At 54.1% G+C, this 27,184-nt stretch overlaps 1 protein-coding gene across 3 annotated transcripts in view; it reads right to left on the bottom strand.

Annotated features, from left to right (window-relative positions):
• The window catches only part of COL13A1 (collagen type XIII alpha 1 chain), a 150,495-nt gene that overhangs the window by 52,046 nt on the left and 71,265 nt on the right, over window positions 1-27,184 (bottom strand). Inside the window, exons 5-13 of one of the 3 annotated variants that reach the window (XM_061161702.1) lie at window positions 22,832-22,953; window positions 15,496-15,531; window positions 14,675-14,701; window positions 14,046-14,072; window positions 10,543-10,569; window positions 9,734-9,760; window positions 7,833-7,889; window positions 2,857-2,964; window positions 238-264 (exon numbers count right to left, since the gene is read on the bottom strand). In XM_061161702.1, coding sequence (XP_061017685.1) covers window positions 238-264; window positions 2,857-2,964; window positions 7,833-7,889; window positions 9,734-9,760; window positions 10,543-10,569; window positions 14,046-14,072; window positions 14,675-14,701; window positions 15,496-15,531; window positions 22,832-22,953 — 458 coding nt within the window. Of the gene's footprint in view, window positions 1-237; window positions 265-2,856; window positions 2,965-6,664; window positions 6,731-7,832; window positions 7,890-9,733; window positions 9,761-10,542; window positions 10,570-14,045; window positions 14,073-14,674; window positions 14,702-15,495; window positions 15,532-22,831; window positions 22,954-27,184 lie in introns of all 3 variants that reach the window. The other 2 variants (XM_061161703.1, XM_061161704.1) reach the window with 2 other exon arrangements.

Genomic DNA, 27,184 nt, shown 5'->3' with positions numbered 1-27,184 from the left:
ACAATGTCCTGGGCATCTGAGTTCCCAGCTAGACCATGATCTGTTTGGAGAGCAGGGCTGCATCTTCCATACCAGCCACAGCACTTGCTTGGCCTGAGCCCATGAAAGTGCAATCCTTGTGAAGCCAATCAATTCCCTCTCAGCCCCTTACTCAGTACCAGTCAGTGCGCCACCCACTCCCCACCAGGGAACTTCCCCACCCACTTGATGCATCACCCATCACTGAAGGGCCCTCACCTTTGGTCCAGGAGGCCCCGGTAAGCCCTGCAGAAGCAAGAAGAAAGGTGAGTGGAGATGGATTCCACTGGCAAATGGTGAGGGCTAAACACACTTAGATGGTGCAGTTGGTAAAGAATCTGCCTGCCAGTGTCGGAGATGTAAGAGACATGGGTTCCATCCCTGGGTCGGGAAGATCCCCTGGAGCAGGAAATGGCAACCATTCCAGTATTCCTGCCTGGGAAATCCCATGGACTGAGGAATCTGGCAGCTACAGTCCATGGGGTTGCAAAGAGTCGGACACGACTGAGTACGCACACACACAAACACGTTTACAGTGGAGGCTGCAGTGGGTTCTGGATGCACTGGAGAACCCATCAAGAGTGCCCTCAAAGGGTATCTGAAGCCTGCTGAAGGCACGTGGGGACAACAGGCTCAGTCCCTCTTTGCAGCCACATGGGTGCCTCGGGCACCCCTGCTGTGCTGGCCCGCTGCAAAATAGGTCAATGGCATCATGTGAAATTGATAGTGTGTTTGGTCCAGGGCCCCACCCACCCACCTCCTAACTAGAGCCGCTCCCTGGAAAGCTGACCTTGCCCAGCAGAGCTTGGGTTTTGCCTTTGGCCCTGCCAGCTTGCAGGGGAGCCCTCTGTCTCCATTCCCCACCCCTGGGGCGCTGTGACCACAGGAGCCAGCTTGGGGGAAGTGGTGTGAGCCCTGCGGGAGCCCGAGGGAGAGGAAAGGGAAGGCGGGCTTCAGTGTGGTCTCGGGCGTGGGTCTGGATGGCAAACACTGGCTGGAGAAAACCATGATGCCTGAGTCTGGCCTGTTTCAATTGGTTTAAAAACATGCGTTCTGGTTTTTTTCTTTATAAACAACCTAACAAAGAAAACTGCCTGGCTTGGGTTCAGGGATCGGGAGCCCAGTGTGTTCGGGTGAGGGCTGTCAGGAAAGAAGTGGATTTTGAGCACTTTTAAAAATCTTGGTTTATATTCTTGGCTTGGTTTGTTTGGTTCAGTTCTCTAAATTCCACTTCCTTTTAGGTTTTCTGCTTTTCCATCCATCAATCCATGAAAGTGAGACTATCTTCCCTCCCCAGAGTTCTGGGGAGAAATCATGGAAATATTTAAAATCCGTTATGGGGATCAAGCTGAGCAGGAGAGCTAGCTCTCCCAGAAAGGTAGGTTTTCACTCTGCTGTGCTGCCTTCTGGTCAAGCTGGCTGCTCTGGTTGACCAGAGCTGTCACCCAGCCTAGGGGGACTCTACACAGAACCTTAGCCTTGGAAGCTGGGGTAGCCGAGGGCCCAGGTGTGAAGCTGAGTGACCTGGAATATGGCCATACTCATCGTGGGCTCCTTGACAGAAGCACCCCTGACTCAGCAATTCCACTTTTGGGAATCTATTGCCATGAAAGCATCGGAGATGTGCACACACATTTATGTTTAAGGATGTATATTACAGAACGGAACCCATTAACTACCTTGTAAAGAGACCCAGCAGTCCTAAAATCCATATCATGGGAGACTCCTGACATAAGAAAGGGCATGGTATATGAGATTAAGTGAAAAGAGTAACGGGATACAAAGTGTTATGTTATTCAGAACATCACCAACCTGGAAAACGTTTATGTGCAGAGAAGTCTAAGGAGAGAAACGGAAAGGACTCTCCCCAGTGTTAATGAAGGGGAACCCTGGATATGGGAAAGCAGACAGTTTAAAACTTTTTCTTCATCTCTGTTCAAAATTTTTCACATTGGATATATGATGCTTTTGTCATAAGAAAGAAAAACAAAACAAAAAAAAAAGCCACGTGGAAAAAAACATTATCAAACAGACTGTCCTTAACCCCTCTGCCTCCAATAACTGCTGACATTGGTCTTAGCTCTGGGTAGAAATGCATTTTCTCTAAAGAAGAAGTCCAGGGTTTTCTGAGTTACTCTGCCCTGGTGCTTTCTTGAACACAATAGAGCTGAGAAAGAGTTGGGGCTTGGCTAGAGCTTGCAAGCAGATGACCTGGTGGACACTGGGACTGACCTATCGCCTGAGTGTGGTCTTGTCCAGAGGAGTGTCTGTCAGCTCCCCTGGGTCCCTCCTGACAGTGGTCCAATCCACAGGCTCAATGCAGGGCCCTCTTGGCCGACCGGGTGTGTAACTTGGTTGGAAGGTGGCCCAGGAGTGGGAAATCCACACACACCAGCAAAGGCGTGTCTGTTAGGGATGCTAGGCCACCAGATGCCCCCTTGCTACCTCCTTTAGGACACATCATCCCAACTCAAGTTTTCCTAAGCCCAGGGGGCAGGGGACATCCATCAGAGTGGTCCTGGGAACTTTCTCTCCAAGCTCCTCTCTCCTGAGGCTGGGAGAGGCAGGCCTGCTCATAGTTTCCCCCCTGGGAGGCAGTGGCTGAAGCAGAGCACATGGTCCCAGGACGTGTTTTCAGAACCGGAGAGCAACCGGTGAACGTGACTGGGATGGGCAGCTCCCACAGGGGCCAGTCACGTCTGGCAGCCTTGCCAATGCTTTTCTGCCCTTTCGACGGGGGCCCAGAGTCCCATCGTTACCCAGTTCCCAAACTTGCAGAGAATTCAGGGGATGAATCTTGAAGGAGAGGAGGTGGTGGAGAGCAGGAGGGGTACTTACGGGCGGCCCCATGGGCCCTGGCAGTCCTGGGTGCCCCAGAGGTCCACTCGGTCCGGGAGGGCCTGGTGGCCCTGGCGGGCCTTGGATGCCAGCCTGGCCCTGTTCACCCTGAGGTTGGTGGAGACAAGTGTCAGAGGGAGAGCCCGAGGCTGCAGAGCCGTCCCGCCCCAGTGCCATGCACCCGGTGAGGCCCCGCCGTGGGCTCTGGGGGAGGCGGCAGGGGCGTGACGTGATGGTGCGGTGGTGGTGACCGCATGCAGAGGCCGGGGGCAGTGAGGAGGTGGCCAAGACATTAGGCCTCCAGAGGAGAGGCTTCCAGACAGGATTTGCTGCGTGAGCTGTTGGTCCCCTGGGCAGAGCCCTGCTGCAGTGGCAGAGGCGGAGGAGCGGGTGAGTGCCCCCCAGCCCAGCTGAAGTCCTGTTCCCAGGTGGGTCAGATGAGCAGGGTCCCGCCGAGGTGGTGGTGGTCTCAGTCTGCCTTGACCCCTCCCTGTGATCTCCGCGCCCTGGCCTCCCAGCCGTCAAATGAGAACAGCCGTTCCTTGTTTCCTGTCACATTTTGCCGTCTTTGATTATCTGGCCCAGAGGATCAACTGAGTCTTTAGGTCAGAGGCCACAGAATTTTGTTTAGCTCAGCAAACAATTGGGCAAGAGATTTTATGTAAAATATATATATATATATGGCTTGGTAGCTTCTGTTGAAAAAAATGGAGCCTGGGTGAGCTAGACCCACGTTCCTGGGGGGCTGCCATCAGCTGGGCTCTCCGGGTCCCTCAGGCCCCAACCTTCCAAACCATTCTGAGTGCAGCCTGCTTTGTCACTTGTGTGATCTGTGTCTGATCTCAGTGGACAGTTGAGTTTGCAACCCTTTGCTTGGTTGAGTTTTGAAGGTATACAGTGCTTCATGCCTTTCTGGAGTCACTATTATTATTCTTTTTCCTTATCCTGAAGCCTTTGTCACCCCACCCCGTGCAGGTGCCCAGGGTGGACCCAGAGTCCAGGGAGGTAGGGGTGGGATCGTGTTCCCTCAGGAGGAGGAGAGAGCCTGGTCCATGTGACCCAGATCTCGGGGCTGGGGGCCAGCCCGTGTCAACCTCGATCTATGCAGACCAGTGTCATTAGGTTGCTTTCTCCATGACCTCTCCGGGGAGCTTCTGGGGTCAGCTCTTGCTGAGGGCTTCAGCCCTGCAGACTCAAGTGGAACAGCCTGGCAGGTGTGAGTACTCCAGGCTGGGATGCAGGAGACCCAGGTGGCCAGACTCCAGGCCAGCCCACCTTTCTCAGTGTGATCTCAGTAATCCTTTATGACACTGTACATAGAAACGGGGCCTGATGATGCTTGCTGCAAACCCCATACAGGAAAATGATGATTATAAATAGGAGTGCATGACCTCGGAATGGGAACTCAGATTTTCGCAGCATCCGCTTGAACCATCTCACCAGTGGGATATCCTAGGACAGAGGCCACCAGCAGTGCCACTCTTGGCCTGAGCTACATCCTGCCACACCCTCTAAGAAACCACTTAAGGACTCCGAGAGTCCATGGTGGAGAAGGCAGGTGCAGAGATGGTCCCATTTTACAGAAGAGAAAACGGAGGCTCAGAGAACTTGAGCACTCTGACCAAGGTCACATGGAGAATTTGGGGGGAACTGGAATCAAAACCCAGAATTCTAGACTTTGCTATTCATTCCAAATAAGCCCACAGCAAAAACTGCTCACATCCAGCTTTCTGCACTTTGGCACTGACCTTGAACGCCATCTGCTAAACATAACATTTTTTCAACTAATGTTAAACTCAATGTTTGAGCATCTTACAGAGCCTGTGAAATCAATATTGGCTTATTGATTGGAAATGGACAAGCCTTTTTGTGTCCCACGGTGGCCAACAGCATAAAAACCTTATTCTCTAGGCAGAATCTGCAGCAGGAAAGACAGGGGCCCCTATTCTCTCTCTCAAAGCTCTGGCTTCTCCTCCTCCTGCTCTTGAAAAGGGCGGCAGCAACATGGCTCGGCCTCTGTCAGTTTGTTCTTCTGTAAGATGGCAATGATGATGCCAGTTCCACTGCCTGCTGGCCCGTGTGGGATTGCATGGGATAATCCGGGTAGAATTCTTACAACAGAGCTTGGAACCTAGCAAGGGCTCAACACATAGCAGTCAATGCAACTAGGGCCAGGAGGTAGGTGATGGGAGTCGAGGCAAATGGCTACTCTGAGAGCAAGGACTTAGCTCTCCTGAAACGGGGTCTGACATGGGTAGGAGTGGCTGAGAGTTGGGTGGGCCTGGTGCTTCTCTGAGTTGCCAGTGGGTCCCCTGAATAACCAGGCGTTGGGTAAGCGCTCGGAGCACATGGAGGCTCTCGAGGATTTGGCTGGTGTAACGGGATATGGAGGCTTGGGTAGCACACGTGTCACGTGTCCCTCTGTATTTTTAGCCATTAATTGGAGTGATCTTTCAGCCTTGTTCAATCAGATGCCTGAACATTCAGGCCCCTGGGCTCCTGAGTCAGGCCAGTTGTTGGCTCCAGGCCCTGCTGTCAGGCTTTCAGAGAGCATCTCAGAGCCCTGCCACTTCCAGCACTCCTGAGACCTTGGGGGTAACCTCTGACCCCCAGTGTGAGCAAGGCTAGGGGTGCGGGTGGCAGCCATGGAATTCCTGGCCTGGCATCAAGCCTCAATGCCTTTGCCTAGATCCCTGGGTCTGTGGTCTCTTGCTCTTTGTTCTTTGTGATCTGGTCCTGTCCCAGCCTCCTTGGCTTAGTAAGGCAGGAAGAAGGAAGCAGTTGCTCACAATGATTACACCTGTTGGTTGTGGGCTACATTTCCTCTGCAAATTCCCTTGCTTCTCAAACTCAGGTTACAAGTGATTGGATGCTAAGCAATCTGCATTTCTAAATATAAAGGGTGTAGGTCCAACTGAGAGAGCCCTGGTGTGGAGTCTGAAGACCCGACTGCCAGTTCCCACTCTGTCTCTTGCTGCTTCTGCCACCTTGGGTACAAATTCACCTCTCTGAGCCTCAACTTAATTTCAGCACTTAAACTCTGCCAGGAAGTATTCCCAGTGTTCTGCATACACAATAACCCTATACAGTAGGAACCATTATTATTCTCATTTTACAAATGAGAAAACAGAGGCACAGAGAGGTTAAGTAACTTGCCCCAAATTGCATAACTAGTAACCGTCGGAAAATGTGGGTGCTCTGCAGTTTACCAGCTGTGTGACCTCAGGCTACTTACTTAACGTCTCTGAGCCTGATTTGCTCATCTGTGAAACAAGGATGATCATGCCTAACTCATACAACCGTTGTGAGAATTAAATGAAAGCAGGCTGTAAAACACATGGCCTGGCGACTGGCACACAGTGGAGGCTGCTGTTACTGGCTCTTGTGAGCAGCAACAGTGAGACAGTAGTTGAGGCTTCTGGGCCCGGGTGTTGTGTATTTCCACGTGTATGGCATTTGTAGGCCCGTCTTTGGCTAATTTAATGTAATGGGAGTGCAGTGAGATTCTGCTTTTGCCAACAGCCCTGGTAGCTCAGATGGTAAAGAATCTGCCTGTAATGCAGGAGACCCAGGTTTGATCCCTGGGGCAGGAAGATCCCTGGAGAAGGGAATGGCAACCCACTCCAGTGTTCTTGCCTGGGAAATCCCATGGTCAGAGGAGCCTGGTGGGCTATAGTCCATGGGGTCGCAAAGAGTCAGACACGACTGAGCAACTTTCACTGTCACAGCCCCAGCTGGTTCGTCAGGGTCCAGACACTCGCCAGCCCCTTGGGAAGCCCCTTGTGGTCTGGCCAAGGGAGGTGTCTACCTGGAAGGTCCGCCTTTTAATGACGGGGGGTGGAGCCAGCCGCACTGAATTGAGGAGAGGCAGCAGCTGAGGAGAAGGATGAGTTGGAAGGCCAGAGGGCAGAGGCCAAAGATCGCAGGTGTTCAGGAGGGTCGAAAGTCCGCGAGGAAGGCAGGGTGGCCGAGAGGGAGGGAGGAGAGGAAGAGAGAAGAGAGATTAGCGGGCATGAGGCATCGGAGGGAGGGCGTGGACGGGCCGCTCGAGGCTTGTGAGTGCAGTGCTGAGCTTGCCCTTGGAAGGCACCCCATCCCTGGAAGGAGGCAAGCCCTCGGGGTGTTGGCAGCAGCACTCCCCAGTGGGGAGGGGGGCCCTCTGGCCGGGCCTCCACGGCCAAGCCAGGCCGCGGAGGCCTCCTGACACACGGCCCAACGTTGCACTGCCAGGCCCACGGGTCCTGGTCGTGGACAGAGGCTCCAGGGCTGAGGGGAGGAGACTCTGAGGCTCTGACTTTGGAGCCACAGAGTCAGCCTAAATTGGTACTTGAAGCCAGGCTGGTAGGCGGCCACCCCTGGGTTCTTTTTTCGGCTGGACTAGAAGGGCCAGTGTCAGCGAATCTGGGGAAGGTGGTCAGTCCCAGCTCCCGGGGGCGGAACAGGAGGAGGGTGTGACCAGTGCGGGCACCAGCTAAGTGCTACTGAGGCCTCACCCTGGGGCTTGGAACATCGAGGCTGGACAAAGACGTTTTTGGCATGTTCAACCGCGTTTTTGGGGGAGTGGGGCAGGGAGAGGCAATCATGTTAGCTAATGCAATTTTCATTTCTGGAAGTTCTGGCTGCTTCCAGTCTCTCTATCCAGTGGAGTTGAGCGCCCCACAGCTTTAGGAAGAGGTTAGAACCCAGGTGAAAACAGAGATGACATATAATCCACCTCTTGTTTCTGAAAGCATTGTAACTCACACGAGGTGGCTGGGAGGAGCATTAGGAAGCAAGGGCTGCTTGGGCTGAGGATCCACCCAGCCAAGGACCTGGGAGCCCAGTCATGGCCTTTCTGGGTCATTGCCACCTTCATGGGCAGCTGTCTCTCGGGGAGCCCCAGCCTTCCCACTGGGCCTGGGGACGTGCAACATTGTGCTCTGTGTCCATGGAGCCTCTCACCAGAGGGGCCCAAAGATCTTCCAGAACCTACAAACCTTCAGAATAATTATCTGGTTGGAGTGCAGAGCTGCTAGAGAGCCACTTAGGTGCTCCTGGGGTGGGATAGGGGGTAGGGGGTAGGGGTGGGGGGCGGAGACAGGGCAACGGCTGTGAGTGAGTGCCAGGCTCAGATACCAGATCCCACTCCCAGGGCACCCCAGACACCCACTGCCCACTTGGCCTCCCCCCCTCTCTCCCTGGGGATGCTGCAGGTTGGAACAGAGGCTCAGACCACCTGGATCATGTATCTCGTGGGCTGGGAGGCCTGCCACCCCCTTCAGGCCTGCAGACCCCTCAGAAAGGCAACAGACCCCCTGCCCGAGAAACACCCTGCTGTCCTACCCACTTCCAGATGAATGGAAGGTGCCAGCTGCCTCGCCCTGCCCAGCAGCTGGATCCCCACCTCCACTCTCACCCAGCCTGACTTGTTACCCACCCTGGCGCAGTCATAACCCTGGGTTTCTCTGCCACCTGTGGCCAAGGTGTGCTGGAGCCTTCCATCCCTGCCAGCTCCCTCTTCCTGGGTTGGACTCGAGGGCAGAGCCTTTCCCTTCCCCCTGCCCCCATGCTCAGAGCTAACGACACACTGCCAAAGCGGCTACAGTCGTGTTGTCTTTGCTGCTGGGGGATGCTGTCTTTCTTTCGGGTAACATAACAATCCTGTGAGCCCATCGTTTCAAATAAACACAGCTGACCTTCTATTATTGTATCGGGATCAGGCTGGCCGGAACACCAGGGCCCCTGATTCCTTGGAGCACATGCCGCCGCCAGGCTGGCTCTGTCTGCCCTGCTGCCGGCCTGCCTGCGCCCCCTACCCAGCCTTGGTCTCAACCCTACCCCAGCCGCTCACATTCAAGGCTGCACCCTGCCCCCGGCCTCTCTCTGGCCTGGGAACCAGAGGTCAGCACCTAGCAAGGCCCTCCCGGGGCCTTTTGGAGCCAAGCTGGTAGACTCCGAGTCTGGCTAGTCTTTCTCTCCACTCCCTCAAGCCCCCTGCCTGGCAGGGGTGGATGGCCAGGCTGGCCACACTGAGTGTGTTGCGGGCAAAAGGAAGCCCACGACAGGGCGATGGACACCTAAAGATGCCTGTCATCCCCATCCCCGCTGCTGGAGGGCGATCCACAAAATGAGGGGTGTCCCGGCTCACTGGGGCTCCTGTACCTTCACTGCCCTCTGCTCCACCCCCAAGAATGGCTCTCAACGTTAGTGCACACATCTCAGGGCGCTCAGTAGGACTACAGCAGGCTTTGGGCTCCGTATCCTGTGGTGCAGCAAGGGAATGGAGGAACTGGATCGGGGGTGGGGAAGAGCAGGACACCAGCCCTGAAATCCCCACCCCACTTGGAGGGGCTTCCTTGACTCAGAGGCAAAACAAAGACTTTACTCTTGCACTGATAGTCAGCTTCCAACTATCTCCCAGCACGCAGGTCTGGGTCATCTGAAACAATGACTAACCCAAAAGTCCCTGATTTGGCCAGGGCAGGCAGCCAGCCAGCCAGCCGGCCAGACAGACAGACAGACACACAGACACACAGAAATGCCGGGTAGGGAGCCAGACCCAGACTCACACAAGTTGCACAGCGTTATGTTGAAGGCCACTTGCAGAGGAGCGCACAGCCAGGCACTCGGAGCTCCAGATACACACGTGCTGGGGGCTCCCAGGCCCAGCCAGCACAGGGGTAGATACACAGAGACACATAGCTCTGCACAAACACACACACGCTGATCACCAGGCACAACCCTGGGGGCCGGCCAGACGCACTGCCCCCATCACGGCGCTGCTCTGTCTGCTGAATGCAGAGGGTCTGTGTGCGCCCGGCCCCAAGCTCTGTAGGGAAGAGGAGGCTAAGCTGGGGGCTGTGCCCCAGGGATGGATCAGTTTTCGGGGCTCACTTACCCGGTGTGGGTACTCTCCACACTGACCCTGGGGAAGAGAGGGAAGGAGAGGAGGTGTCAGACACTTGTTGGGAGGTGGACCCTGGGGGCAACCTCAGGACCAGGGGACACACCACACACAGGCACACACGCCACCCGCCTCTGGGCTCTGTCTGACTCCCTCCCTCATGCCCGCTTGGCAGCGGGGAAGAAACCCCTCTGTGGCCCCACAGAGCCAAGGGCAGGACTCTGCCACCATACATCATGTGCCATGACGGTGGAGTCAGGGGTTATTCTCCACGCCTGGCGGGGGTATCTTCCAGAAAGGTCCATCCTCTGGGTGGGCCCTAAAAAGGAGTCCCTAGATAAGAATAGTGGACATCGAGGCAAGGGCAACGGAGCCCTCGGACAAGACTTCTTTGAGCTGGGGTGCCAGGTCCCTGCACCATTCATTTGGGGGCAAGCCCAGCAGAGCCCCCATCAGAAACTCAAGGAGACAGAGCACATAGGAGACTGGGAAGAGGGCCAAGCCAGTAGTTTACAAAACGGACCCCCTGAAATCCTAGAGCCTCATGGGAGGTGGTCAGGAAATACCATGGGGGTGGCAGGTGGGATGCGTAGAGAAAGAGGCTAAGGGCCAGGCTCCAGACTGTCCCCTTCCCTCAAGAAAAGAACCCCACCCAGGGCAGCCTCCCTTCTCTCTCATATACTGAGTGCCACAGTGGGTTCCCTGCTTCTGTCGATAAGAACTGAAGTTTGAAAATAACCCTTTCTACCTGTTGGAAGACTGCTTCTTGAGATGAAAACTCTAGAAAACCCCCATCAGCTTACCTTTTCTCCCTTTTGTCCTTGAGGTCCCTACAAAGAGATGAAAATGAGACAGTCAGAAACCGAGGCTCAAGACTCAGGGTCCGAAGCCTCTTTGCTGGAAAGCCCTGGGGTTATACACCAACCGGCTGTCCCCAGGGACCCGCCAGACCCTGAGGGAAGGAAATGCGCACAGTGAGTGGAATAAAGAAGACGGGCAGAATCAGACATGCAGGCCTGCATGGGATTGTGCAAGAAACTTTTTGGAAGGCCTGAGTCCCGAAGGCCGGGCTTAGCCACCCATGCCTGGGCTTCCTGTGCCTGAAACAGTCCAGCTGTTGGGGCCCAGCTTCTTCATCCACCAGCGGACATGACTAGGTGTGCCCTGCTCCCCGCACTTGACTACGATGAAGAATAGGTGTCATCTTTTACTTATTCCTGTACCTGCCAGGGTCTTGTGGGCTGGCCACAGAGGAGGCTGCATGGACGGGCGGGACAGGGCTCTGCTACTGCCAGACGCCCTGCACTCCCAGGCCATCTCCTCTCGGAACCGAAAGCACATTCTAACTCCTACCCTCCGCAGCCTCAGCATCAAACCCACTGAGCCAGAAGGGCTTCTGGGGACACGGGGGCTGGGGCAGCATTCCAGACATCAGGAACTTTGGAGGAAATTTTGGCCAAAGAGATGAAGCAGGAATTTCATCTCTGTGTTCTGGGTTTCTTGGAGGAATGTAAGGGCCTCAGAGCTCCCCTCCAGGGAGTCTGATCAAAAGCTTGCAGGGCTGAGAAAGGAGCCTGGATTCAGGGTGGACCCTGGTTCTCTGAGGGGGATGCAGCATCCGGCTGGCTCTCTCAGGGGCCTGACCTGAGACCGGGGCTGAGGAGGCCTCAGGTGTGGCTGGTGTGGAGAGGGAGAGGGAAGGTGCCCCTTGTTTTGAGGACCCCCTCGGGGGCAGGCTTTGGGACACGCTGAGCTCACGCCCACGCTGGCCCGAGAGGAAGGCGCTGGCGTTGCTCCTTCTCCTGGAAGAGGTGATGGAGACGAGGTCCTGTGGCTCAGTGAGCAGAGGCAGCGCTGGGACCGGGAAGGTCCAGCTGTGTCCACTCTGCCACGTGCTCTGAACAGAGCTGGGCCCCGGGGGGCAGGGCTTCTGAACTTGGCTGCAGTTACAGGCGGTGCCCCACCCCCTGGGGCTCTGAGGTCCCTTCCAGCCGCCATTCTGAGGGCTTGTGAGGGCCCGTCTGCCAGGCCAGTCTCTGTAGGGCTTGGAGACCTCAGGATCCTCGTGGACAGATCCATCTGGGTGGGTGAAAGCCTCCTTTTGTCCCTGACTTGCTAACTGGGCCAATTACCAAACCGGGAGTTTCCCAGGAGGTTTATGGGAAGGGACAAGTGGTCTCTGGGACAAACCATGTGGCATCCCAGCCCATGCAGTTGACCAAGTGTTTAGTATCAAATTCAACAGACTATGATGCATCTGCAGGGGAGTGAACTACAGGGGACCAGGCCACCTTCCCTGGGGACAGAGAGAGGAGTGTGATGAGAGAGGGAGGTCCAGGGGCCCAGCAAAATAACCCAAAGGTTTGGGACTGCAGAGACAAGGAGGACGGAGTCTGGACACTGCAAGTGGTGGTCCATGGGACAATCACAGTCTCTGGGGATATTCTGATGAGCCCACACACTTTTATTTCAATTAACTGCCAATACTGAAGCTCACAGAGAGTACAACAAAAATCTGAATTTCGAGTTTAAGTATTTCAAGGTCCAGCAAAACTTGGCACCAACGAGCTCTTGAGGCTGCCCCTTTAGGCAGGTTGGGGTCAGGGCAGTGTGCTACCCGTGGTGTTTCTGCTGGGCCAGGCACTGTTTGAAACACTTGATGTGAATTAGCTCTTCCCACCTTACGACAGCCCTGTGAGTGGTGGGATAAGAAGTGAATTCAGAGTCCTGGTTCTCCTTTACATGACTGGTGGGACCCTGATCCTGTCTACACCTTACATCAGCTGCTCCGGGCTACTGGGAGATGGGTGGGGCAGAGGTGACCCCCTTTTGACAGGTGAGGACACAGATTAAGCAGGTGAGGGTAAGCCCCAGCCCTCAAGTTGGAAGCCCGACAGACGGTAAACCATCCCGAAGGGAGGAGAGTGGGAGATGGACGGCTGATAAGCAGGCCAAGACAATGACACTAGACAGCATGTGGGATTAATAGCTCAGGGTCCCTGTGCCAAGTCAAACAGGAGCCTAATGGCTCCGTGGCCTGTTGGATTTTGATGGATGACTGTGAGGCAGACACCGATGTGGGTTTGTGGTAGAAGGGGTGGCCTCACCTTCCCCCCCCCACCCCTTATATTTGTTCTAACTCCAGAACAGACTGGGAAGATTCATGGGTAGTTAACTGGGGTGGGGCAGAAGGATGGCGGGAGGAGGAGCCCCTTAGAAGGGTCCTTTTCTTTCTAAACAAAGGGCCCTGGCAGCAAAAGGAGGCATGGTGGAAGGTAAGATCCTACCATGTGGGTCTCAATCCCTTTCTGTTACTTACGAGCTGTGTAGCCTTGAGCACTATACTCAACCACTCTGAGCCTCTATCGCCCCTTCTTTAGAGTGGAGGATGAAAAGCTGTTATTATGAGGATTAGGGAGCAGAGCCTGGCTGATGACCATCATTATTACTTCTGGGGTTGCATGGACTGTGTTAAGGCTCTGCAGAAGGTGGGAAGGAGCAGGAGGAAGGTGGGGACAGTTGTGTGTCTCTCCAGGTCAGCTCTCTGCCTAGCTGGGGCAGCAGCGCCTGGAGCCCTGGGCAGCCCAGAGCAGGGAATGCTAAAAAGTCAGGCTCAGGGCTTCGCTGGTGGCTCAGTGGTAAGGAATCTGCCTGCCCATGCAGGAGACATGGGTTTGATCCCTGATCCTGGAGGAGCTCAAGTGCTGTGGAGCAACTAAGCCCATGTGCTACAACTATTAAGCCTGTGCTCTAGAGCCCAGGAGCTGCAACTACTGTGCTCACAGGCAGCAACTGCAGAAGCCCGTGAGCCCTAGAGCCCACACTCGGCAACAAGAGAAGCCTCACTGAGAAGCCCTCACACCGCAACTAGAGAGTAGTCCCAGCTCGCCACAGTTAGAGAAAAGCCTGTTCAGCAACGAAGACTCAGCAGAGCCAAAAATAAATAAATAAAATTATTTTTTAAAAAAGAAAATGAGGCTCAGGATGTAGTGCTGGATGGACACCCCTTGCTCCCAGTGTGAGTGCTGAGCATGAGTGATGGTTTGGTGACGCTAGCTGCCAGTTCTGTGTGACACTGGCCAAGCAAGGACGCTCTCTGGACCTCTCTCTCCTAATTCTTCAGGTGGAGAAGCCCCCTGCTCATCTCTCCTTCCTGTGCCCAATAAGTAGGATGCGTGGCACCCAGCTGGGGAGTGACCCTGGGGTAGACACTCCCTCGGCTGGGTAGGGTTTGTTAGCCCAGGAGGGCCAGTCTGACCACCCTGCCCTTGAGAGAAGGCTTAGGGTTAGGGTGAGCTGGTCTTACCATCTCCCCCTTTGGTCCTGGCCGGCCCTGGAAGGAGAAGAGCAAGTGAGTTGTTTGCAATCAGGACCCCCTCCCCCACAGCTGCCCCTCTCATGACCATCTGAGTCTGCAGCCACGTCAAAGCGGTTGAAATGAACAGAGACAGGCTCTGGACGGGCAGTGGTCTCCCCATGGACTTGGGCGTGTGCGGGGGCTCAACCAGGACAGGAGACCCTCAGGAGAACACAAGAGGCACCCTGAGGTGCTGGGGTGGGGTTTCAGGGGGCGAGGGAGTGAGCTGGAGCCTGGGCTCCTTTCAGAATAGCAGGTCAGGCTCTCCAGCCCTCTTCTCTCCCCGCCTCACTCCCTTCCAGCTCCGTCAGGAGGCCCAGAATCAGCAAATTCTAGGATGGATGTTGCTCCAGATGCTGAGGGCACAGCTTGGCCATGGACTTGTGCCCACGGGGGTTGGGGCAACTCATTCTAATGGCCCCTCCTCCCCTTCCTTGACTTTATACCCCAAGAAGATTCATTTTTATTTAAAGCGCCTTCTAAGGAGTCAGGGTCTCACAGAAGGACTAAAAGACCCCAGGCTAGTTATCTGGACTAAGCAAGGGGGAGGCACTCACAGTGTGAAAGGGGCCACTCACCGGTTTTCCGTCGAGCCCAATGGGACCCTGAAAGATAAACAGGCCAGATGTGAAGACTGTGCATCACAGGTGTTCTGGTAGACAGGCAGCCTGGGGGTGGTTAAGGACACAGGCTCTGGACTCTAACAAGGTACGGTTCATGTCTCTGCTTCACCACTGGCTGTTATGAGACCATGGGTAAGCCTTGGCTTCCCATTCTAAAATGGGGAATAAAATAATCTCCGACATGGAGTCTTTGTGAAGAGTAACTGAAATGCCACCTGCCCCATGCCCAGCACCTGATGGGTGGCAGTCACCTTGGTACCAAAGTCCTTCTCACCCTAGAGGAGAGTGGATGGCATGCTCCTGGATAGCAGGGCCGGCCAGTACTGAGGCCTGCAGGAAAGGCCTGCCTCCTATCCTGCTCTCAGAATCTGTCTTAGGGCTTAGGAGGGGCTCCCCGGACATCCAGATGGCCAGCTGACTGCCCCACACCCCAGGCGGACTGACCCTCAAAGCGAGGTTGGAGGTGGCTTCCCTGAGATGCATCATCTTCCCCAGAGTCCATGGGCCAGCCGGGCTTCCTAGCCTGTGACCTCGCAGCCTGTCTGGTCTGACACGCCGCTAGTTCCATGTTGATGTCCCTGTACTTCTCTGCACTATGAGTCGAGCACCAGGCTACTCTCCTTGGTGGCTTTCCGTGAAAGCCAGCGGGAGGGGGTCCTTGCTGATGGGGGTTTAATAGTGCACATTCAGCTTGAGTGTCAGCCCTGCCTGAAGTTTATCACCCAGCCAGGACCAGGGGTCTCCGCAGACACAACTCACCAGTCCTCTCCACTTACCGGAAATCCTGGAAAACCTCGGGTGCCTGGCTGACCCTGAAAAGAGTGGGAGAGGAGTGAGGATGGGCGAGGAGGTGAGGAAGCCAAACCTTAGTCCCTGGTTCACCTGGGCTCCCAGAGGGTCCATGGTTTCCCTCCCGTTCCACTGTGATCATCTCTGGGAGACACAGCCTGGGAGGCAGGATGGGGAAAGATGGACATGGACCATCATAGGAAATCTCCTCCAGGGACTAAGGGTGGGAAAGGGGAAAGCAGGTGGTCAGCCTCCTCAGGTCTTTCTGGGAAGTAGCTCCCTGAGCTCCTCACTGCCTGCCTAGATGCTCTGAATCCCTGTGTGGGAATGGGAGGGGGAACAAGGACATTGGGGACTCAGTCTACAGCACACTGAACTCCTTGACTGTGATTGTCCAAGTCCTCTTCATTTACAGTTAGTGCTCATGGCCACCTATCTAAGGATGGTTTGGATATCAGAACTGACCTTCAGGATGTGTTTTCAGGCTAGAACAGGTCAGATTATCCACTGTTCAGCATCCCTTCACCCTGGCTAATGGGGCTCTCCTGGTTGGACAACCTCTGGATCCCCCCCGCCCCCAGTCTTTGTGGGATGCCAAGCCATCATGCCTGTTTCTCCAGGGGTGCAGAGTATGTAGATTGGTATTCAGGTTGGAAATTTGAGGCCGGTTCATTGGCCACAGTCCAGAGGTTTATGACCCAGATTCAGGACAAAGGAGAAGAGTGGAGGTGATGAGAAATCCGAGGCTGTGCAGATCCAGGGCGGGGGTGGGGTGACCAGGAGGTCCAAGGTGATAGAGAGTTGAGAAACCTGGATCCCATCACTCCCCTTCTGAAGAATTAGCCAGGGTTCTCTTTTGCTCACATATCTTTTCAAGGTCAGCCTCAATCTCATTCCGATGCACCATTTTAGCTCCTTTCCTGCCTCACCTTCCCACCTACTGTCTACCCAGGCGCCCTGGCTGACCTGCCTGTCCCTGGACACACCACATCCTTCACATGACTAACTCTAAGCTTGGAGTCTCCCCTTGGCTGAGATGGCCTCAGTCCCTTCCCAAGTCTGGGGTTTTGAGTCAGGCAGACTGAGTTCTAATCCTGTCTCCTCCACCACCGAGGGCGGTGTGACTCGGAGCAAGTCGCTTATCTTCCCTGTGCCTCCGTTTCCTCATCTATAGAATAGCTATATAGAATAGCTATATAAATAGCTTTTATAGAGTTTCCTCATCTATAGAATAGCTATATAAACTCACAGGGTCATTCAACTATATCTTCAGAGCCTATTGAGATAGTAGCTGCCACCATCACGGTAAACTGAACTGAAATTTGTTAAACTGCACTGAACCTAGGGGCACCAGACACAGTAAGGTTGTTTTTGATCTGATATGTCTCAGGGTCAATGGAGGGTTGTCCTTGCCAAGCAGTAGTTTCAAATCAGACCCTGTATCTTGAGGAGGATTTCTTTGGGTCCATCTGCTATAAACATGAAACCTCTCCGGGTTGCTTGGGTCCTCCTTGAATCTGTGGACTTGAGTGTCCAGAGGCCTCTGCTCAGGGGACATGCTCAGGGGACAAGGCTGGGTGGGACCGGGTCCCTGCAGGCAGAGTCCATGCACTGGTCAGGCCGGTAGCACACTGGATGGAGCATGCTGCAGGCCTGGGATGGGCTTGTGGAAAGCATCCAAAAGGGCAAGAGGGTGGAGATACCACTCATGTAGCAAAAGGGCCCAGGCTTCTCTCCTCTCAAGGGTAAGTGATGCTAAGAATAGCACAAAGGAGAAAACCCGGAAACCTCCCAGTGTAAACTTTCAGTTATGCTGAACACTGACAGGCCCGAAGAAAAGGTCAGGAGGAAAGGATTCCAAGAAACATCTTCAGTCCCACTCTGGATAATATTTACATGGTGGGGATAATCACATGGTTTGCTAATTACAGAGCCGTCCCTGGTAGCCGGGTGCGTCTCTTCAACCCAGAGCCAAGTCTGGGGCTAACCAAGGCTTTTTCAGGAGATCTTGGGAAGGATGTTGTCATTGACCAACTGGAAACTGGGTCTCCACTTCCTTGAGAGGTTGGGTATTGGTGAGGCACATGGAGAGGCTTGAAACTGGATTTTAATTTCTCTCTCTTCACATCCATGCCGAAGGTGGACATCTCTTCCAATGGTCATTGACTGACTGTATTTATTTGGGAACTGCCTGTGTACATTATTTACCAGTAACTCCTACTGCACTGTTTATCTTTTTCCTACTGATTTGAGTAAAGCTCTTTGACAACAATAGTAACTGAGAGTTATATGCGTTGCAAATATTCTTTCCAATTTGGCATTTGTCTTTTTTATGGTATACTTTCTGTCATATGGAAACTCTACATTTATGTCAACAAATGTATCAATATTTTCCTATGGCTTCTGGGTTTTAGGTCATGTTTTGAAAGACATTCCTCAGTTCAGAAATATAAATGTTTGCTCATGCTTTGTTCTCTAATTTTATGGCTGCATATTTTATATCTAAGTATTTGTTCATTTGAAATTTATTCTGATTTCTAAACTGTTTGTAGTTGTCTCAGCATCATTTTCTGAACAATCTATCTTCTTTTTCTATTGGGAAGTGAAGTCTTTATCATGGACCAAATTTCAAGATGCATTTAGCTTTATTTCTGTTCTGTTTGTTCTTTTAATTGCTCTGTTTCTACAATATGTTTTACTATCTAGTAGAAGAACTACACCTCTCCTTCCTATGCCCCTTTCTCTATTTTTCAAAAAGTTTCTGAAACCCTTACAAGATTTTTTTCCAAACGAAACTGAAGATTGTTTCGTTGAACTCCTAACTGCCCACCCCCCAATTCACTGGTATTAGAATCATGTTAAAATTATGGATGATAGATTTATTTGTAGATTAATTTGCTGATTAATATTATGTCCTTCTATACAGGAACAAGGGCTTCCCTGGTGGATCAGATAGTAAAGAATCTGCCTGCAATGCTGGAGACCTGGGTTCGATCCTTGGGTCAGGAAGATCCCCTGGAATGGGGAATTACAACCCGCTCTAGTATTCTTGCCTGGGAAATCCCATGGACAGAGAAGCCTTGCAAGCTACAGTTCTTGAGGTTGCAAAAGAGCTGGACACAACTTAGGGGCTAAACAACAATATAATAAAAAGGGAAACAAACTTTACGTTGCTTTCTAAAATCTCTTCCCTTAATTCAAGGCCAGGGAAGAGAGGGAGCCAGGTGGATCCCTATGTCTTCTTCTCCCTTCCTTTCTCCTGCCTGTATGTGTGTAGGGTAAAGCAACATGCACAAACCAAAGTTTCTGGCTGGAGAAAAACTTCCCTCTTGGCTGACCTCTCAAAGAGGGTCAGTCATGGATCTGTCCAGAGCCTGCCTCAATCCACCTCCCCCACCCAAGTCAGAGCTGACTATCTTTTCAACAGGACTCGGTGCTAGTAAACACTTACTCACGCTGGGGAGAGGAGGGAAGAGAGCCTTGCTTTGTGCAGCATTTGCCGATTTCTGGAAATCTGTGATTCTGTAAATACTCCCATCACAGCCCATTTTAAGCCTTCCAGCCAGCCCCGCACCTGCAGCCTCTTCTAAACATGCTCAGTGCTGGAGCAGGAAGGATCAGGGGAGCTCTGTAAGCCACAAGTCTGGTCATGTCCCCCCTTAGCAGAACATAACCCAACGGATAAAGTCCCAACTCCTGGACATCATGTCCTTCACAATTGGGTCCTTGCCCAACCCGACAACCTCCTTCTCACCATCCTTGCTCTTGTTTTGTTGTAGAAGAAACTTTCCTGGGACATCCCTGGTGGTTAAGAATCCACCTTACAATGCAGGGGACTTGGTTTCAATGCTTTGTTGGGGAACTAAGAATCCATATGCCACGGAGCAACTAATCCTGCGTGCTGCAACTACTGAGCCCACGGGCCCCAGTTAGAGCCTGTGTGCTGCAATGAAAGACTCTGCGTGGCACAGCTAAGACTCGACACAGCCAAATAAATAAATAATTTTTTAAAAAGAACTTTGCCCATTTCTCCAGTAGTTTACAGAAATTGTACCTGCCTTGGAAGTTCTACTCCTCCTTGATCACAGTTTAGTTACCTCTTCCTCCTGGAAGTCCTCCCTGCCTGCCTTCACCCCAGGTCAGGTGCCTCTCTCCATGTCCCTAATTGTCCCCAGCTAAGCACTGACCATCTGGACTATAATCACTATAGGGTGATTTCTCTCTGCAAAAGGGTAAGTGGGCTGCAGTCAGGTTTTCATCGTCTACACGGGATCTAGGATGCAGTAGGTGCCTGACAAATATTAATGGAATGAATAAATGAAGACACATCCAGCAAGTATATCAACCTGGTTGTAGGGTGTCTCCTTGTGAGTGAGGGCTGGAACTTTAGAGGGCTCTTCCTTGCCTCTGAAGAAAAGCTAGGGGCTCTGGGAAGGAACAAGCTCCCTTTGAGATGGTGGGCTTTCCTAACCTGGCTAATGACCTTTCCAGTACCTGCAGGGCCAGCCAGCATCTCAGGGTCCCAGCCTCCAGCTCAGCTTAATGCGGCCCGCTGTTCCGGCATCTTGAACCATCCTTCACCAAAGTGCGTGGAGGTCCCCTCTTTGCAAAGACCATTTCTAAAGCTCCAAGAGAGGAGGCAGGTGAACCCTAGAGCAGCAAGGCTGGTTCTCATTAGCAGTGTATATTTGAGACCCTTCCTGGCTGAGTGGAAAGCCATATGTTCCCCATCATCCCCGGTCACAGAGGGCTTGCCCACTTGACCTCTGCCCCTTAACTGCATTGGTCCCTTGGTCTTCTGGGGTCCCGTACTCTCTCTAGTTCCAGGGGGCTTGCTGGGAGGAGATGCAGGGGTTGCCCTGATGTCTAGTGAGGACTCAGTGGGGGTGGGCCCCGCCATCTCTATGATGGTCACACACACAGGCCAAAGTCAGAGGGCCCTGGGCTTGGTCAAGCCTTCTGGTGCCATAAAGCCTCTCTTAACACCAACCCAGCACTCACAGGGAGGGCTTTTTCCGCAAGGTAAATATCCTTTCTTAAACAGTTGAACTTAAAACATGAAAGGGGGTGTTGGGGAAACGATGTTGGCATTGGAATGAGACCGCCTGGGCCCAAACCAAGCTCCAGCACTGAGGAGCCAGGTGACCACAGGCCAGCGAAGCACCTTTCTTTCCCTCTCTGGGAAATGGGCTGGCAGGGCCTGCCTCACAGTTTTCCTGGGGGCTGAAGGAGACCAGCACATACATGGTCTTTCAGTTTAGGACCCAGCATGTCTCCAGGTGTCTATGAGAGGGAAGCAGTCACTATTACCAGAAATAGAAAGTACTTCTCACCCCTGGAACCAAGTCCAGCGTGGTGGTTATATTTATGCACGCTGAGCCAGAAGCAGGGCGGAAGGTTGGGGGGGTGCTGTGGCTAAAGCAGACCCTGCCCTCTGACTGTATTCTCTGGATGTAGGGTCTTTTCAACCACCTCTACGTAGCCTGCTGAAAGCTGCAGCTAAGAGGGTGTGAGAGGACCAGCCTGATCCACACAAACGGAACGTCGTGTCAGATGGGGAGGCAGGCAGAGATGGTGGCCAAGGGGTAAGGCCCGTATTCTGCGTTACTCCCCTGTCCTCCCAACAGGCCCGCCCCAGGCTTGGTCCTTGCCTTTGGAACCTAGGGCACTGTCTTTCTCTGTGACTTTCCCATCTCCTGACTTGCCCTCCAGCTGTATACCACCTTTGTTGGGAATACCCAATACATGAGGGGGCTTATAGTCCATTGTGAGAGTGGCCACATGAGCCCAGAAGCACAGGTGATGGGAACTCTGTGGCCGGGTGGTCTGCTTCAGCAGCAGAGCTCAGAGGGCAGACTCTGAGCACACAGCCCAGCTGAGTGTCATATCCTAGCAAGGCCCCACTCATGTGTATGAGTGCAAGTCACTCAATTTCTCTGGGCCTCAATTTTCTCATCTATAAAATGGGTGTGCTTATAGTACCTCCCTGTGAGGTTCTCATAAGGGTTAAGCGAACTGCTATGTGTAAAGGTCTCAGGATCCTGCCTGCCATAGAATAAGTGCAAAGTGTCAATCTTTAGCCCTATTGTGTGTGTACACACACACAATGGTCTGAGCCATGGAAACCTGTTGAAAGGCCTGTCTGTGCAGCCCAGGACCCTTCAATCCCTGCCTCCAGCCCAGGCTCCTGACCGGCCAGCCCTGCCATCCCCACTCTATCCTTTGGCTCCCCCTGTTAAAATTCCTGGGCTCTCCCCCTCTGCTCCCCGCTCTTACCATAGCCCCTCCCTGACTGCACAGCCACAAGGGTCCCCTCACTTGGACAGAGTTTAGCAATTTGCTCTCTGACCCCTCTCCTTAGTCGGTGGGTAGGAGACTCCTGCTTGCCATTGAACGCAGGGGGATAAGTTAGAGGGCTTCATCCACCCACTGGGTGAGGCTCTGGGGAATCTGAGGCTAGGCCTCCACATCCCTTCCCCCCTCCCATGCATGGTCAGTCAGCAAAAGAGCCCAGCGGAGTGTAGAGACCGCAGCCCATTGCTATGGGGCAAGCCCTGGGGCCAGGGGTCCTGGGTTCTAATCCTTCCCTATCTGCGGGACCCCGGCCAAGCCCCTTCCCCTCCCCGTGCCTCAGTTTCCCCTTCTGAGAGGTCCCTTCTGCTCTGACAATTGGAGATTTGATTGAAGCCCCATGTTTTTTTCTCTGAGAAAAACAGTCAGTCCTCCTTCCCACAGTCACGGTATCTTCCCGCAGCATCACCCGAGCCCCCCTTTTGGTCCCTAAGGAACTGTCCTGGAGGGGAAGCCTCTCTCAATTTTCCCAAGCCCCTGGCCACTGGGCAGAGGGTACTGGGACCCAGCACCGAGCACATAAAAGAGCTTTTGTGGGCGAGTGATGGGCAGGCTTTGCTAAGACCAGGAGTGGAAGCTTGGGTCAGGAAACCAGGCCTCGGGTAGCTGCTCCCTGGGCTTCTGGAAACAAGTCTTGTCCCCTGGAAAGCTGGAGCACCAGGCCTCCCCACCCCAAGCAGAGCCAGCACTTCCTCCCTCTGCCTATAAACAGCAGGGCCGCCTCACAGCTGTTGTCATTTCGTGGCTAGAGGGTCGGCTTTCAACCTTCCCAAGAGGGTGTAACTGAGGCAGATTTAGGCTACTTTCTTTAACATTGACAGCAGCTCTGAGGCCTGGCCGGGCTGACCGCATCCCATATGGTGGGCATCACACCCAGATGCACAGCCAGGACTTGCGTACCCCGCTCCCCACTCAGCCCTTCTCATTAACTCACCCATCCATCCATCCCAAAGAAGGGCAAAAACCACTTACAGGGGGGCCACGGGGACCAATGATGGACATGCCGGCATCTCCTGGGGCGCCCTGTGGGGGAGAGAAAGAGGGAGGAGGGGGAGAGGGAGGGGAGGGGAGGAGAGAGGAGCAGAAGGGAGAAGCTGGCAGGTGGGGAAGGCAGAGAGGGCGAGGGGGGACCCCAAGACCCAGAGACCGCAGGACAAGGGGCAGAAAATGTGGAGGAAGATGAAGGACTCACAGGAGAGGGGATGAGAAGAGGATGAACGGAACATTCCAGAAGGATCAAGAAGGGCAGTGGGGAAGCAGGAGGAAACGAGAGAAGAGATACAAGTGAGAGCACATGATCAGGGACCAGAGAAAGAGGGCGGTGGGCCCCCAGGCCGGGAAGCAGGGAGAAGAGGATGCCGAGCGGGGATGGGGGAGAGGGAGGTGCCGGGGGTGGGGGAGAGAGGGAAGAAGGGAGACTCAGCTCAGCCACAGCCGCTCAGGCCCTAGAGGCGTCCCCGCAGGGCCCGGCCCGGGAGGCTCCCCAGCCAGATCTCACACCCCCGAGTCTCCTTCCCCAGGCCCCAGTGCCCACGCGGCTGCACCCCCTGTGACTGCCAGACAGCAGCCCCCTGGATGGAGCTGCTGTAAACAGAGGTGGGGACGAGACACACACTTGCTATGTGGGCCCCGCAGGCCTGAGCCCAGAGGTCAGGGCTGCCTTGGCCTCCTAGTCCCGGTGTGGAGTGACACAGCGGGGTCAAGCCTGCGGCAGAGTTTTCAGCCTGGAGAGTACGGTGGATGCTGGGCTGGGGGCTTGAAATGCCATGTGGTCCAGCTGCCTTGATAAGCTTGTGTGTGTGTGTGTGCGTGTGTGTGCTGGAGCTTGGGGAAGTGTGACAGAAGGAGGGTGAAGGCTGTATGGACACAGGTGGGGGTAAGAGGTGATGGTCTGGCAGAAGGATCCTGACGGTGCCCCGCTGGAGGACAGCAGGATGCTGCTTCCCTCCACAAGTCCAGGAAATGCCCAGGCCTCAACTGCAGGTCTTTCTCTGCCTCACAGAACCTGTCTGAGCCCACATATCTCCTCTGTGAACAGGATGCTAAGAGAAACTCTGCTGCCCTTACAGGGCAAGGGATGGAAATGCATTTGTAAAATGTCATGCCTCACATGCAGGTGAAGAGTGAATTTAAATTAGTAGCTGTTTATTTCATTGCAATTATATAATAATTTTTATACAAGGCAACACAGTGTGATGGGTAGGAGCCAGAATGCTTGGGTTTGAAGCCCAGCTCTGCTCCGTGCTGGCTGACCTTGGGCTACTTAAGTTCTCTCTGCCTCAGTTTCCTTACCTGTAATGCAGAGATAATAGCGCCTGTCTCATAGGGTGGATGTGAAAATCTCATGAGATAATGGTGTAAAATGCTTAAAAGAATGCCTTGTCTCCGAAGGGGCTAACAAGTGTCTGCTATTGTCCTTATACTGTGATCGTGTCCCCCATCTTTCTCCTGGGTGGTTTAACCACCTGTGAGGGTGAGACCCAGTCTTCGTTATACTTGGAGGACAGCATAGGACAGTGGTTAGGGACCCGCGTCCGACTCGGAGTCAGGCACCCCGGGAATCCTCTCCCGCTCTGTCACTTTTAAAATATTTTTTAAATTTTTTAATTGTTTGGCCATGCCATGAGGCCTGTGGGATCTTAGTTCCCAGACTAGGGATTGAACCTGTGCCTCCTGCAGTGGAAGCGCCAAGTCTTAACCCCTGGACGGCCAGGGAAGCCCCCAGCTCTGTCACTTTCTGCTCTGTGACTCTGGGTCTGTGACTCTGCCTCTCTGTGCTCCAGTTCCCTCTCACGTAAATGAGACCACCAAGCCTTCCTGGGAGGGCCACATCACTGTTACCTGGGATGTTACTGTTACAGAGTAAACCGCTTAAAACAGTGCCTGACAGTTTGTGCGTAATACACAGTTGTTGCTGTCATTACAGTTGTCATTTTTATTTTGGAGATAGGGAGACTGGCAGAGATACACACTGCAGTGTCCACGCGAGGAAGTGTGGAGCTGGGACCAGGAGTCTGCTTCTAGCCCTCTGGTCATCTCTAATCCTGTGGGACCTTGGGCAAGCCCCACACCCACTCGGGGCCTCATCTCGAGAGCCAGCTGGTTAGCTGCACTGCTCTATAATCCCTCAGAGCCCACCCAGTTCCGGGACAGGACTGTCTCTTCGGCGTCTCGCTTCCTGGGAGACTCCTCTCTATCACCACCGGAGTCTGTCTGGGTGTTTGCTGGGGGACTCTCTCGGGGGCAGCACAAAGAGAGTGTCCAGGTCTGAGGGGGCAGTGGTGGGCTGCAGGTGGGGGTAGAACCAGCCACATACAATGGCAGCTGGTGCTCTCCTCACCTCTGGGAAGGGTGACTGTCTAAGGCCAAAATCAGAGCCAGGAGGCCACGTGCAGCCCCCACGGACTGCAGAGACCCCTCAGCCAGGGAAGTGGGACCTCAGCCAGGGAAGTGGGACCTCAGTCAGGGAAGTGGGACCTCAGTCAGGGAAGTGGGACCTCAGCCCACGACTCCTGCCTGATGGGGTGGAGGCTGTTAGGAGACCCAGCCATGACAGGCTGCGAGGGCAGAGCAGGCCAGGCTGGCATCCTCCACTGGGGCCTGTGCACCAGGAGTGGGGCTGGAATGGGGGGCTTCCGAAAGCCCCCACGAGTCCAGGGGGTGGAGGCGCCAGTGCAGAGGGGAAAGTGTGGACTCACCTTCTCGCCTGGTTGGCCCTTTCCTCCCTGGGGCGATCACATGCAACATGGGGTGCAGGGAAGAGAGAGGGAGGGAGGGAGAGAAAAAAGAAAGGATGAGAGGGAGACACACACACAAGAAGTCGTGTTAATGGCATGATGACCAAACACAAGAAATCACCGTGAAATAAGAAACAAAACAAAACACAGATGCTGACACTCGACAGGTCGCGAGTCTGGCAAGCATAGCTCGTGGCCGGCTGTTGTCTCAGCCCAAAAGCTGGCCCCAGCCAGATAACGAAGAAGGAAATAGTGGCAGGGGCCTTAAGTGGCCCTCTAGACATCTGTGTGTGTGTGTGTGTGTGTGTGTGTGTGTGTGTGTGTGTGACAGAGAGAGACAGAAAGACGGAGAGCCCACCCAGGCCAGAAACATGTCTGAGGAGCTGTGGCCCCAGCAGCCTGGGGCATCTGAGGAGGGAGTGGGCATGGGAGAGACTTTCTCAAGGACTGTGAGGTGAGGTGGAGTCTAGTCCTTTTGAAGGTCTAGCTGAACACCAAGCACAAAATTGCCAAGCTAGACGCGACAGGAGTCATTAGGGGTGGCCAGGCAAGATGCGAAGAGGAGCACAGACAGAAGGACACACATCTGGGAAGACGGAGGATGCATCCGGGATGCAGAGGGAAGTGGGTCATGGCCAAGTACCCCTGGACCCAGGGTGACCAATCCACCCTCATTCATAGCAGCCAGAGGCGCCACCTTTGGTGAATCACGAGAACATCTCAGGCATATCGCACCCACTGGCCACCCCAGTACTTATCAGGTGGCCCATGCCAGGATGCCTACTGAGCAGCCAAATGGGTCCATTGTCACATTTAAAACAGCACAAGCAGCATAAAAGCACCAGGGCGGTTTGAAAATAGCTTTGTGTAGAAGGAAATGGGGAGACCTCCTGTCGTTCTCTCTCCTGCTGCACCGCCCCCCCTGCACTGTGGTCAGAACAAGGCTTGGATGGACATTTCCTGGGGGGACACATCCATAGGGCCCAAGAAGGAGGGCATGAAGGGGCAGGCCTGGAGGGGCTGCTTTGCACTCTGCAGGCTTCCCTGCTGGCTGGTGGCTGCCTGCAGGGTAGAGACTCCTGAAGCTTACCTGTCAGGAGCAAGGACTTGGGTGTCTTGGGTACCAGACCCAACTCCACCCCAATCTTGGGTAAACTGAGCCTCAACGTGCTCATAGACAAACAGGCTCTCAGAGGGCTGCGGTGGAGAACGAACCTGGCCCAGGCTTTCCCAAAGTGAGCCCCTGAGAAAGGCTGGCTGAATGTCATCCCCCTACTCTACACAGGACCCACTGAAAGCCTGGGGGACTCAGGGTTTGGAGTTAGAGAGCTGACGCCTAGAGAAAGGGTCAGGCAGGAATGCCACAGTGCTGTGATCTGGGGAGTGGTGGGAGAACCACACAACGGGGAGGCCCAGGGCTCCCAGTCTCCCTGTCTTGATGGTTCTTGGGTGGCCCAAGGGAGCTCAAAGCTCTGCGACATTGTCCTGAAGCTCTGGAATGTCCCAGAACCTAGGCCTAGAACTTGGCTTCACCCTAAGGATCAGACCCTCCTTAGAGCTGTGATGCCCATGGAGGGGATTTGGGAGC

This window comes from Dama dama, chromosome 15 (assembly GCF_033118175.1).
Source record: "Dama dama isolate Ldn47 chromosome 15, ASM3311817v1, whole genome shotgun sequence".
Taxonomy (NCBI): domain Eukaryota; kingdom Metazoa; phylum Chordata; class Mammalia; order Artiodactyla; family Cervidae; genus Dama; species Dama dama.
Note: the sequence above shows the minus strand (reverse complement) of the source record. Positions and strands in the feature narration are given on the sequence as shown.